This window comes from Theropithecus gelada, chromosome 7b (genome assembly GCF_003255815.1).
Source record: "Theropithecus gelada isolate Dixy chromosome 7b, Tgel_1.0, whole genome shotgun sequence".
Lineage (NCBI taxonomy): Eukaryota > Metazoa > Chordata > Mammalia > Primates > Cercopithecidae > Theropithecus > Theropithecus gelada.
This window is the reverse complement of record NC_037675.1, coordinates 90007419-90021275: the sequence shown is the minus strand read 5'-3', so window position 1 is coordinate 90021275 and position 13857 is coordinate 90007419. Positions and strand designations below refer to the sequence as shown.

The window sequence follows — 13857 nt, the reverse complement described above, 5'->3', positions numbered from 1 at the left end:
GTGTTACCCAAGCATCAGGAATGACCATTTCCAAATGATAGGAGAAAATACAATATACTTAATGAACATAGTTTCATCTTTAGTAACTTCGAGAGGTCCTGAAAATTTGCAGTAATTTTAGTTTTAAATACTGTTACTGATGTAAGTTTAGAGCAGTCTAAGTGTGTGGCAATTCCATACCTTACATACTTATAGGTTTTAAAACATAAATTCTGGTTTCACCTTCTTGCCATCTCCTTTAATTTTTTATAAAAATGAGAAGCTCAGTAATAGAATTTAAGATTACTTGCTGTTTAAATTTAGATAAATGAAACTTTTAAACTTGTGGCATATTAAATTTGGAGGCAAAAATTAGTGATATTTCTTGAAAATCTACTGTCTACCTCATCACAATTTGGCAAATATAACGTGAATTGCCTAGAGGTACATTTTGTAAACATATAACAATATTTATATAATATTTATCACTGGCAAAATTTATAGAGTGATCTGGTATATAGTTACATTTTAAATTTAAGCCACCTAACATTCTTTATGGAGGTTAAATTTACCTGTGCCTTGGGGTACTTTGACTTTTAATGAATGAAGAATATTTTAATTTTAGTTCAATACTTGCATTATTGTCATACATTTTACAAACATAACCTATTTTATTATATGATAAACTTTTATGTATTTTCCATGTAGTTTTGATATTTTACAGTTGCATAAATCTTTGAACAATTTCTACTTAATGATACTCGTAAGTCTCTGGTTTAATATATTTTAACTGCTTTGAAGAACTGTTAGATTTAATTTATCATTGTGTACTACAAATAGCAGATGGCATAAAATATAATCTAAATTTATCAGAATATTTTCTTTAGAGAGTGACATTTATTTCTGCATTGAATGATTTAAGGCAGCTTATTTAATGTTTCTCTGTTTTTAAAACATAACATTTATAATTTGAAGCAAATACACTTTAGTATTTTTATTGCTTCATTAAAAGTACTTACGTTCTGAGATTGAATTAACTGCTGAATTGACCTATCCCTATTCATTTTTATAGGGTGCAGTTCATAAAAAAGAAAATATAAAACTATAATTTTTTAACTTTAGAAAATATGGAGAACTGGGATAATTTTTTTAAGCAGCAGAAACAAGCTACACAAGATTAATAATAATAACCACATTTTTTAAAGATGAGCAGTTTTATCTTTCTCATGAAATCCTGTTTTTTAAGTACATGTCTTATAAAGTGATATGAACTTAGCTTTTTACCAGATGTCTATCTGTTTATGGTTGAAAATTTCTTTTGAGATCTATTCAGGTGGTTTCCTATCTACTGCCTTTCTCAATTTGTGTCTGCTTTTCATTTCTCTTTCAGGTAACATCAGTACTGAATGTATACTTGGTGTTTAATATTTATTGTGTAATATTTGTATAGTTCTCCATGTAATTGTATAAAGATTAAAAGTATACATAAAACATGCATTTGTTTTGAATTGTTTAAAGTTGAGATTGCCTGATTTGCTTGTCTAAATGCTGTTTTTCCAAAAATGTAATTTGGAATATAGCCAGAAGAAGTGTTCTATATTTTTTCCTTTTCTTTCCTCCCCACCCCCAAAACTCCTTTTCCTTTTTTAAGTTCAGTCTTAGTTTTGAGCTGTTCTTTGTTTAGTACAGTTTTTATTTGGTACATATTTATCCATGTTTCAGAGATGAATATGCATCAGCTTTAGAAACAGAAACATTTAAACAGGTAGATTACAACTTTTGATATTATCTTTATTTAGCTGCAGCTCCTTCTATTCACATCTGGGACGCAATGAACAAGCAGACTTTATCTATCCTAAGATGCTACCATTCAAAGGGAGTATGTTCAGTCAGCTTCAGTGCTACGGGCAAACTATTGCTTTCTGTGGGACTAGACCCAGAACATACTATTACCATTTGGAGATGGCAGGAAGGTAGGATTCTTTTGTGTGTTTGATTTTTAAAAAACAAGAATACAAGGGTAGTAGGAATTCTGTATTTAATATTTGCCTTAAAGTTGGTGGTTGAAATAATTACTCATTGTAGGCCTACACAATATATGGTACACAGTTAGTGGTACTGCAGGTATATTTCACTTTAAAAGCCCAGTGGAACTGTAACCTCACAAAACCAGATAAATTAATGAAACCATTATTAGTATTACAAATGATTCGCTGCTATTTTCTTCAACAAGAAACTATGTTTATTATTAATGATTTGATTAGTTTTAGAGATTCTTATCAGTGAAAATTATGTATATTTCTAATGATAATGGCAGATCAGCAGGATAATATTACCTACCACACTTTAGACAAAATGTTTAAGTTGTATAAAGAAAAGTTAATGGAATGAAGATAAGTGAAAAGGACTCGATACACAAATAATTCTAAATCATGTATTGCTAGGTAGTAGAGCAGGGGCCATTGGCCTCTTTTCTAAGCCTTTGTTATTTGAACCATGTATTTTACATATTTGTTCGATGCTGTTGATTAGCTTGGTTCTTGTAATAACCTAGATAATTTTGTTGTATCTTGTCAGGTGCCAAAATTGCCAGCAGAGCTGGTCACAATCAACGTATTTTTGTGGCAGAATTCCGACCAGATTCAGATACCCAGTTTGTCTCAGTGGGAGTAAAACATGTGAAGTTCTGGACCCTGGCAGGAAGGGCTCTTCTTAGCAAAAAAGGGCTTCTGAGCACACTGGAAGATGCCCGGATGCAGACCATGCTCGCTATTGCATTTGGTGCAGTATGTCTCTTAAAATGCATGTAGTGTGACTTTGACTACTTTACATTTTCTTGCCTTAGATCTTCAGCCACATTAATGTTGATATGATACTGTGATCTGCTAATCATTACATGCCCTGGTCAAGCATGTATTTCATCTTTCAAAAATCTAGTTCTTTCAGAAATTAGGGAGTAAAAAAGAATGTTAATGAGAGGGGAAAAAGGATTTTTTTTTTTTTTTTGACACAATATCTCACTCTGTCGCCTGGGCTGTGGTGCAGTGGTGCGATTATAGCTCACTGTAGCCTCCATCTCCCAGATTCAAGTAATCCGCCTCCTTAGTAGCTGGGACTACAGGGCAGGAACCACCATGCCTGGCTAATTTTTTTTTCATTTTTAGTAGAGACAGGGTTTCACTATGTTGCCTAGGCTGGTCTCAAGCTCCTAAGCTCAAGTGATCCTCCCACCTTGACCTCCCAAAGTGCTGGGTTTACAGGTGTGAGCCACCATGATAAGGATTATGATGAACATTTGATTCCTTGGACTACTGTTATACTCAGAAGCCTTCCTTAATCTTGTAATTGTCACCCTAAATATCCTAAAATTTCTGTCTTCCTAGTAGTTCTTCATAGTCCTAAAAATTTGTCAGAGTAAAAGAAAGGTAAATCAAGAAACATGATTTTCAAATGACTGAAGGTGGTACTAGCGTTTAGGATTTCCTTTGCTTTTTATCATTTAACACACTGCTTATCATACAGCTGGAAGTGCTCTGGGCCAGTGTCTCTACTTCGAGGGAAGAAGGAGGTAGTGAGACAGAAGGAAATAGCACAGTTCCTGGCCCTGATAGAAGTGTGTTCAGGAGCCCTGCTCTCCCCTCACTTTATTCCATCTCATCTGGACCTGTGGCTTCCAATCCACGTCTCTTTCCTTTAATATCCTGCATTGGCTAGGCTGTATTTGGTGCATCAAAAAACTAAGTGGATTTTGTAATTAAAATGTTTATGTGGGTATGCAATAGTTACAGGAAAAGTTATAATTATAGAATATTTAAATACACTTAAACATTTTTGAGAAAAAGACCATTGAAATGTTTGTGCTATGTCAAATTTCAGTTGAACATTTTGGGTATTCTTAATATAAGACCAGGCCAGGCACCGTGGCTCAGGCTGGGCACAGTGGCTCACGGCTGTAATCTTAGCATTTAGGGAGGCCGAGGCAGGCAGATCACCTGAGGTCAGGAGTTCAAGACCGGCCTGGCCCACAGGGTGAAACCCCGTCTCTACTAAAAATAAAAAAATCAGCCAGGCATGGTGGCAGGTGCCTGTAATCCCAGCTACTCGGGATGCTGAGACAAGAGAATCGCTTGAACCTGGGAGGCAGAGGTTGTGGTGAGCTGAGATCGCGCCATCGCACTCCAGCCTGGGCAACGAAGAGCGAAACTCTGTCTCAAAAAAATAAAAAATAAACTCTAGAATTACAGTATGTTAGAATTGGAAGGGAAGAATTGTCCAGGGTTATTCTAGCTAATAAGCAACAGACTTGGAAAGGAGAAGGTCCTGACAAAGCTAAGCCTCCAGTTCAGGTTTCCTGACTCTTGAATTCAGCGCTGCTGCTGGCACTACACGATGCATGCTCTTTTGTATCAAGGGTGAGACAGCATTGCACATACATAGAAAATTATCTGTTTGAACTCTATTTGAACTTTTGATGAGTTTGTCTCCCCCTCCCCCACTCCTTTTCAGAATAACTTGACGTTTACAGGTACCATCAGTGGTGATGTCTGTGTGTGGAAAGATCACATATTGTGTAGAATCGTGGCGAGAGCTCACAACGGGCCTGTGTTTGCCATGTACACCACCCTGCGAGATGGACTTATCGTGACTGGGGGAAAGGAAAGGCCGTGAGTCCTCTTTCTTTTCACAGAATGTTTATGCATTTGTGACCTACCTGAGGTTTGCAGTTAATTATTCTAGTTGTTTCTAGGCTACACAGAGTGTCCTCTCTGACCTTCCTCCTCATATGCTTCTCCTTTATTACCTTTTATGTGCCTTCTGTTGAGTCTCATTTCTGATATTAATTCACTTCCAATGTTTTTCATGTTGGGGTGATACTTTTTCTGAGGTGGGGATAGGTAGTTGTCCTACAAGTTGAGGTACTTTTCGTACTGTCTGTATGCCTGTGTACATATCTGCTGAGTAGGAGGCCCATGGGGGGATCTGGAGCCAGGGTTGTGTTTTGCCTGCTCTCTTTTTTGTTCAGAATGGATTATAAGGAGTAGAATGCACATTGTTGCTTTAGAAAAGGATGAGGGAACTAGAGAGAACTGCCTTGTTTCCTTTTGCTTGAGGCAAACCTAAACTGTATACAAGACCTCAAAATTTGAGAAGAGGTCTTTTCTGAGTGATTTTCAAATCTCCCAACAGTAAGCAGATACTTATGGTTTGATTTGTCACCAACATAGTCATATGCATGTTGAAACATGACATGTAGGCCAGGCACAGTGGCTCACACCTGTAATCTTAGCACTTTGGGAGGCTGAGGCAGGCGGATCGCTTGAACCCAGGTGTTTGAGACCAGTCTGGGCAACATGGTGAAACCCCATCTCTATAAAAAACACAATAATTAGCTGGGTGTGGTGGTGCACGCCTGTAGTCCTAGCTACTCAGGAGGCTGAAGTGGGAGGATCACTTGAGCCTGGGGAGGTTGAGACTTTAGTGAGCTGTGATGGTGCCACTGCACTCCAGCCTGGGTGACAGAGTGAGACCCCGTTTGAAAAACAAAAACCAAAATAAATGTGACATATAGGTGACTAAGAAGTACATTTCAATACAGGATTGAAAGAACCCACATATGTTAAACACAAGTGCAGAATTTATGCCTCTCACATAAAGGAAGAATGCACATAGGCATGCTTTAAAACAAGCAGCTCATCTAGCAGAAAATGAAGGAATACATTTTTCAGTCCTTCCAGGAGAAAATCCATAAATGGGCTCTATTTCGTCCTCCAACACTTGTATTTTCCACGTCATTTACTCCTGCACACCCCCGCTCACTAGAAGCCTGCTAAACTGTTCCAGTGAGATATTTTAATACCTTGTAGGGAATGAATATGCTTCTGTTTTGGCCTTCAAAAATAAAGTCTGGGCCGGGTGCAGTGGCTCACGCCTGTAATCCCAACAGTTTGGGGGGCCGAGGCGGGCGGATCACGAGGTCGAGTTTGGGACCAGCCTGGCCAATATGGTGAAACCCTGTCTCTACTAAAAATGCAAAAATTAGCCGGGAGTGGTGGTGCACGCCTGTAATCCCAGCTACTCGGGAGGCTGAGGGAGAAGAATCACTTGAACCTGGGAGGCACAGGTTGCAGCGAGCCGAGATCACACCACTGCACTCTAGGATGGGTGACAGAGCAAGACTCTGTCTCAAAAAAAAATAATAACTCTGTAGCACAGCATTTGTAATTCTATTATTTTTGCCTTACATTTCCATTAATAAAACTGTTTTTTAATTTTTTAAATTGTTTCCTTTTAATAAAATTGTTTTTTACATCTTCCTAATCAAGAAGTATTATGAGGCCAGGCACAGTGGCTCACGCCTGGAATCCCAGCACTTTGGGAGGCCGAGGCGGGTGGATCACCTGAGGTCAAGGAGTTCAAGACCAGCCTGGCCAACATGGTGAAACCCCAGCTCTACTAAAAATACAGAAATTAGCTGAGTGGGGTGGTGCACGCCTATAATCCCAGCTACTTGGGAGGCTGAGATAGAAGAATTGCTTGAACCCAGGAGGCAGAGGTTGCAATGAGCTGAGATCGTCCCACTGCACTCCAGCCTAGGAGACAGAGCGAGACTCCATCTTAAAAAAAAAGGAAAGAAAAAGTATTATGAGAGAGGATAATGTATGGTAGAGGCTAAATAAAATTATGCTCATGTCAGAAAAAAAAGTATTTCTCAAAATTCACTGAAACTGAATGTTTATTTTGACTGAGATATAGTAGATCCTCAAATTGCCATAGAAAGTTTAGAAGAATATTAGAAGTAAATTATAAATATCAGGGCCTTTTTTTTTTTTAAAGGATTCTGCTTATAACTTAGTATTTGTTTATAATAAAAATTATAGTAGCCAATAATAAACACTTACTCTGGCTTGGTTATTTACTTAGGTCAAAAGAAGGAGGAGCGGTTAAACTGTGGGATCAGGAACTGAGGCGGTGCCGTGCCTTCAGGCTTGAGACAGGACAAGCCACAGATTGTGTTCGTTCTGTGTGCAGAGGCAAAGTAAGATGTTCCGTGAGCTGATACAGTGCAGCAGAAAATAGAAAGTGGTTATTACTGTGATTCTCTCACCCTTTGCAGCTTAATGAACAATACTTAATAATGCATAAAGATGGATTTGCTTGCCAGCATTACTCTGTCTTTGCTGCTTTCTTTGCCAAAGTTAGGACCAGTGTGGTGCATAAGCTAGGAAGCTATTCTGTTTAAATACTGTATGTAAAACTCCAATATTTTCTAGAATCCGCCAATTCAACAACTCTAGTAAACAGAATTGAAAACCCTTGCCAGTTGATTCATTTATATTAGGACAGCTGTCTCCATTTTCTTAAAAAACATACATTCCCTAGATAAAATATGTAATAAACAATGGAAAACTATTCAGCCATAAAAAATAATGAAATTCTGTCATTCTTGGTGGCAACATGGATGGGACTGGAGGACTCATTGACGTGAAGTGAAACAAGCCAGGCACAGAAAAATACATGTTCTCACTCCTATGCAGAAACTAAAAACGTTGATCCCACAGAGGTGGAGAGTAGAATAGTGGTTACTGGAGGCGGAGAAGGGGGAGGAAGAGGGGGATAGGGAAGGACTGGTTAAAGGATACAGTTTTACACAGCCAGATAGGAGCAGTACCTTTTAGTATTCTGTAGTACTGTAGGATGACTGTAGTTAAGAATCACGCATTTATGTATTTTCAGATACTTACAAGAGAGGATTTTGAAAGTGTCCATCACAAAGAAATGATAAATGTCTGAGGTGATGGTTATGCGCATTACCATACGCCCCATAAATATGAACAATTCTGTGTCCATTTCAAAATAAAACTTCAAAACTACAATTCCTATGGAAATTTTTAAGCGTGTTTGTACTTATTGTGTATTTATAAATCATACGGATATTATCTTCCGTCTGCTTATTAAATAGTAATTAAGCTTTCACTTTTTAACTAAAAAATAAATTCTAGTACTTTTTTCCTATATCCAACTGCACTTACCCTGTTTGGAGATCCTAAGATTATCAAATAAAAACTTTTGATTATTGAAGAATCCAGGTGTACTGCCACAGAAAAGTTCTGTTCTGTAGCATGGACTCTAATAGGTAATCCAGCCCAGTGTGCTTACAGATAGATGTGTGCCTGTAGTCATAGAAAAATTTGCATGAGCTAACGACTGCCTTGCTACTAGATTAGCTCAAAGCAAAAAGTTCTTGGAAAGCAGGTCAATAGAGTCATTTTTATATTATGAAGAAGAGCAGCTGTTGTATTACATTCAATGTATTGGTCCTACTTGTGTTTCAGGGCAAGATCCTTGTTGGGACAAGGAATGCTGAAATAATCGAAGTTGGAGAGAAAAATGCAGCTTGTAATATTTTAGTTAACGGTCATGTGGATGGGCCAATCTGGGGACTAGCAACCCATCCTTCCAGGGATTTTTTCCTTTCTGCTGCAGAAGATGGGACGGTGAGACTTTGGGATATTGCTGATAAAGTAAGTACGGATAATTTTTTAAAAGAGGTTACAATTTCTGAAAAGGAAAGTTGGAAGTTCTAAATTGCTAGTGCTTAAAGAACTATCTCAGAATTAAGTTGAGAATTTTTGAGGGCAACGGGTTTAATTTAGAAGTACTTAATGTTGTTTCCTATGACTCTTTTTTTTTTTTTTTTTTAATGCAGAAGATGTTAAACAAAGTGAATTTGGGGCATGCTGCTCGTACTGTGTGTTATAGCCCTGAAGGGGACATGGTGGCTATTGGAATGAAAAATGGAGAATTTATCATTTTACTAGTGAGTTCTCTAAAAATATGGGGAAAGAAGAGAGACAGGAGATGTGCAATCCATGATATCAGGTTAGTGAACACATGGAATAGAGTTGCTAGTATGTACTTGATTCAACTTCCATTTGAAGAGTTTTCCTTAGCCATGCCTTCAAAAAGAGGTCCCCAGGGCCTGTAGCATTTCCCACATTATAAATTGTATGCTAAAATATGGCTGTTTGTATACTTACTTAATTCTTCCTGCTAAATTATAAACCCACTGGCCACCAACCACGGTGCCTTATAATAGCAAGTACTAGTAGGTAATGTTTGATGAATTCATGTTAACACTCAGCCATGTCCATTAAGTTCATTCTGCCAAGAGGTATCTCCCACTGTAACACAAGAGAGCCATCTGCCCTTCAAAAGTTGTCACCCTGGAAAACTAAAGTTGTGATTCCAAACATATCTTCTCTTAATAACCTCAGTTTGGGAATATGTAGTTCATTAATTTAATCAATACCTATTGATTAAACGTTCCAGAATCCAGATTAATTTAAATGTTTCTTAAACCTTTGATTTTCAGTGCTTAAGCATTTTTCAACAGTGGCTACCATTTACTGAGTACTTCTATGTGATCAGTAGATAAGATTATTGAATCTAGGTCTGTCAAAATCTTGTACACTTTTCATCAGTAAAATCCTTTTACAAATGAAACCTTCCTCAGAACTTCAATATATAAAACAGTAACAGTGGCTTCCCTTAGCTTTTACATGTCCCTGTGGTACCTCAATAAGACTCATGGGCCATTTCAAGAGACTGAATTGTCTCATATGACTCCAGGGATTGCTAGGCAAATAGCACATCACTTTGTCTTTTAAATAAGTTCTTCAGGTTGGGCGTGGTGGCTCACGCCTGTAATCCCAGCACTTTGGGAGGCCGAGGCAGGCAGATTGCCTGAGTTCAAGAGCTTGAGACCACCAGCCTGGCCGACATAGTGAAACCCTGTCTCAACTAAAAATACAAAAATTAGCCAGGCGTGGTGGCAGGCGCCTATAATCCCAGCTACTGGGGCGCCGAGACAGGAGAATCGCTTGAACCTGGGAGGCAGAGATTGCGCCATCACACTCCAGCCTGGGGGAGAAGAGTGAGACTCCGTCTCAAAAAAAAAGAAAAAAAATTCTTCCAAGCTTCAAGTTGTGTCACTTCACCTTAATAACTGGAGGTTAGTTAAGCTGAGCTGTGTTCTTTGCTTAATATTAAGACAACGTTTTTTTCCAGATGGAAGAAAACTATCTTAATGAATTGTTAGCTTATTATGTAATGCCAATGGCTTTTAAAAGCTGATGTTTTAGGCCGGGCGCGGTGGCTCAAGCCTGTAATCCCAGCACTTTGGGAGGCCGAGACGGGCGGATCACGAGGTCAGGAGATCAAGACCATCCTGGTTAACACGGTGAAACCCCGTCTCTACTAAAAAATACAAAAAAAACCTAGCCGGGCGAGGTGGCAGGCGCCTGTAGTCCCAGCTACTCGGGAGGCTGAGGCAGGAGAATGGCGTAAACCCGGCAGGCGGAGCTTGCAGTGAGCTGAGATCCGGCCATTGCACTCCAGCCTGGGTGACAGAACGAGACTCCGCCTCAAAAAAAAAAGAAAAAAAAAAAAAAAAAAGCTGATGTTTTGGCTGGGTGTGGTAGCTCACACCTGTAATCCCTGTACTTTGGGAGGCCAAGGGGGAAGGATTGCTTGAGGCCAAGAGTTTGGGACCAGCTGGGCAACATAGACCCCGCCTCTATTTTAAAAATTTAAATTTTTCTTTTTTTTTTTTTTGAGGCGGAGTTTCGCTCTTGTTGCCCATGCTGGAGTGCAATGGCGCAATCTCGGCTCACCGAAACCTCTGCCTCCCTGGTCAAGCGATTCTCCTGCCTCAGCCTCCCAAGTAGCTGGGATTACAGGCATGCACCACCACACCTGGCTAATTTTGTATTTTTAGTAGAGACAGGGTTTCTCTATGTTTGTCAGGCTGGTCTCAAACGCCCGACCTCAGGTTATCCGCCTGCCTCCGCCTCCCAAAGTTCTGGGATTACAGGCGTGAGCCACCGGGCCCGGCCTAAAAAAGGTTTTTCAAACCATGAGATGTTTTTAAAGGAATTGGGAGATGACAATTGCAGAAATATTTGAAATTGAAGTAAAATATAAAGCTTCCTTATTTCATGTAACCCAGACAATCTCAGTATACATAATCATTTGTATCTCTCAGGTAAATCTATTTGAGGCCATATCACACATTACTTTTAAGAACTAGAAAGGAAAAGTCACTGATCTTAAATATTTATAATACTTCATGTGGTCTAATACTTTTTACATGTTTTGTTTTGATTCAGATTTAGTCCGGATTCCCGGTATCTGGCAGTGGGTTCTAGTGAGAACTCAGTGGATTTTTATGACCTGACATTGGGCCCCACTCTTAACAGAATCAGCTACTGCAAAGACATTCCAAGCTTTGTCATTCAAATGGACTTCTCTGCAGACAGCAGATATCTCCAGGTACAGTACCAATACTATATACCTAGGTGGCAAGTTCTGCTTTTACATTTCGTGTTAGTGAATGCATTTGAAGCTCCTCAGCTCTGGAGCTCCAGCTTCTCAACTCCTACCTTTGTATCTCCCGACCTACAGCTCCCCTTTCCTTCCCCACTTATCAGTGCTTTTCTCCTCTAAGTTTATGTAGTGATCTTTTGCATAGTTAATAATGTTGACATGTAAATCAAGTAGCAATATGCTAGTATTCTGTAAACCCCCTATGGATTTTGTCTCTCACCTAATGGAATTCTTGTCCCATTTGAATCTGGTGAAAGGTCTCTAGTGGCTGCTATAAACGGCATGTCTATGAAGTGCCTTCAGGAAAACATCTTATGGATCATGCCGCTATTGACAGAATTACTTGGGCTACATGGACTAGGTAAATACTTATATATTCACAAGGCACGGACTGACTTTGAAGGCCAGTTAGAAAAATTGGAAAATCCTATTTCTGAGCTGTTAGAGCAATTCCACTAAGGAATAGTAATTGCGTTTCAAGTTTTTGTTACCATATTTTGAAATGGTATGTTCATGTTGGGACCCCTTTTTATTGAATGTATTTCCATGTTTTATCAGTTTCCATGATTTATCAATTTTTTTTTTTTAAGGAAATCAAAGTTTTAACTTTAAAGATACCCTGATATTTTTCTTAACATTAAATTTAATGACTGGCAAAAAGGTATTGGGTGCTGTTAAGCAACTGTTATTAGTTCTCTATCTAAAGGAATGCTATCTTGAATCTATTAGAAGTCAAAGCTTCCAAATTTGTTCAAATTTTCTGGCTGTATGACAGGTAACCATGACTATCCATTTTTTTGGTCAATGAAAAAGGCCATCAAATTCCTCTATCAGCCAGGCATATAGTGGCTCATGCCTGTAATCTCTGATGCAGCAGGCCGAGGTGGGAGGATCACTTGATCCTAGGAGTTTGAGACCAGCCTGGGCAACATAGCGGGACCCGATCTCTGAAATCTTTTTAAAAATTCCTATGTCATAAGTCACTTTTATTTTTGTAGAGATAGGGATCTCTACAAGATAGGGATCTCTACAAAATACCCAGGCTGGTCTCAAACTCTTGGCCTCAAGCAGTCCTCCTGCCTCAGCTTCCCAAAATGTTGGGATTACAGGTATGTGCTGCCGGACCCAGCCAAGTAGCACTTTTAATTTGAAAAATAGTGCTATCAGTTTTTGGCCAGGTGCAGTGGCTTACGCCTGTAATCTCAGCACTTTGGGAGGCTGAGGGGGCTGATCACCTGAGGTCGGGAGTTCGAGACTAGCCTGACCAACATGGAGAAACCCTGTCTCTACTAAAAATACAAAATAAGCCAGGCATGGTGGCGCATGTCTGTAATCCCAGCTACTCGGGAGGCTGAGGCAGGAGAATTGCTTGAACCCGGGAGGCAGAGGTTGCAGTGAGCTGAGATCATGCCATTGCACTCCAGCCTGGGTAACAAGAGCGAAATTCCGTCTCAAAAAAAAAGAAAAAAGAAAAAAAGAAAAATAGTTCTATCAGTTTTCATAAAGTACTACTTTAATCTTAAAAGGATTAATCTAGAAACCCTTCAAATTATAAAATTACATTTTTAAAAGGCAGGAGTTGATATCCTGATGAAATTCAGGTCTCCAAACAACTTGCCTTACCATGATTTACTTCCTGTATGTTAATTGCCAAGAAACTTTTTGAATATAGTCAACCTGCCCGCACTTGCTATGAGTTTTCTTTTGTTCCTTCCCTATAGTATTCTAGGAGATGAGGTTTTGGGAATCTGGTCCAGACATGCTGAGAAAGCTGATGTCAACTGTGCCTGTGTATCTCATTCAGGAATCAGTCTTGTAACAGGAGATGACTTTGGCATGGTTAAGTTATTTGACTTCCCATGTCCAGAAAAATTTGTAAGTTTGTGTTTTGTTTACTATTATCAGTTTACTCCTAATTTTGATGTCGTATCATCAGCACTTTTTCTCGTGTATTTAAAATGTTTCGTCCTAGTTTCTAAATTTTTCCCAAAACTTTCTAAATCTGTTTACTCTGAAATAAAAGCTATTAGAAACAAATCCTCTCCCTCGAGTAATACCGTCTTTGGAACTATCCTACAAAAGCGGTAATTAGCTTTTCACGAAACCTATCATCACTTATCGAATTTCAAATGCTTTTCCTTAGAGAAAAATTGTGAAGAGTACTGGAGACTTCTGACTGCCCACACAGCCGGGTTTTGCAGATCCATTACTCACGCTGAAAATGCATTCTAATCACTGGCTGCAGTGGTAACTCCCTACTCTCTCCACAGCTCTTGTAATAGAGATTACAGTTCCTAATAAGATCCTTTGATGTGAGTGTGCACCAAATGCCCTAAGCTCTGTCATTGTTTTTTAGGCAAAACACAAAAGGTTCTTGGGTCATTCGCCCCACGTGACAAATATTCGATTTACCAGTGGTGATCGACATGTTGTTAGTGCTGGAGGTGATGACTGCAGGTTAGTAACTTTCTCAGCCCATGAAGAAGAGCAGAC

At 39.1% G+C, this 13857-nt stretch overlaps 1 protein-coding gene across 3 annotated transcripts in view; it reads left to right on the top strand.

Annotated features, from left to right (window-relative positions):
- Positions 1 to 13857, top strand: part of EML5 (echinoderm microtubule associated protein like 5) — a 197032-nt gene that overhangs the window by 179524 nt on the left and 3651 nt on the right. For all 3 annotated transcript variants that reach the window (XM_025391288.1, XM_025391287.1, XM_025391286.1), the window contains 10 exons: positions 1779 to 1952; positions 2557 to 2765; positions 4486 to 4643; positions 6901 to 7015; positions 8313 to 8501; positions 8687 to 8859; positions 11148 to 11310; positions 11622 to 11725; positions 13086 to 13239; positions 13721 to 13821. In XM_025391288.1, coding sequence (XP_025247073.1) covers positions 1779 to 1952; positions 2557 to 2765; positions 4486 to 4643; positions 6901 to 7015; positions 8313 to 8501; positions 8687 to 8859; positions 11148 to 11310; positions 11622 to 11725; positions 13086 to 13239; positions 13721 to 13821 — 1540 coding nt within the window. The remainder of the gene's footprint in view (positions 1 to 1778; positions 1953 to 2556; positions 2766 to 4485; positions 4644 to 6900; positions 7016 to 8312; positions 8502 to 8686; positions 8860 to 11147; positions 11311 to 11621; positions 11726 to 13085; positions 13240 to 13720; positions 13822 to 13857) is intronic.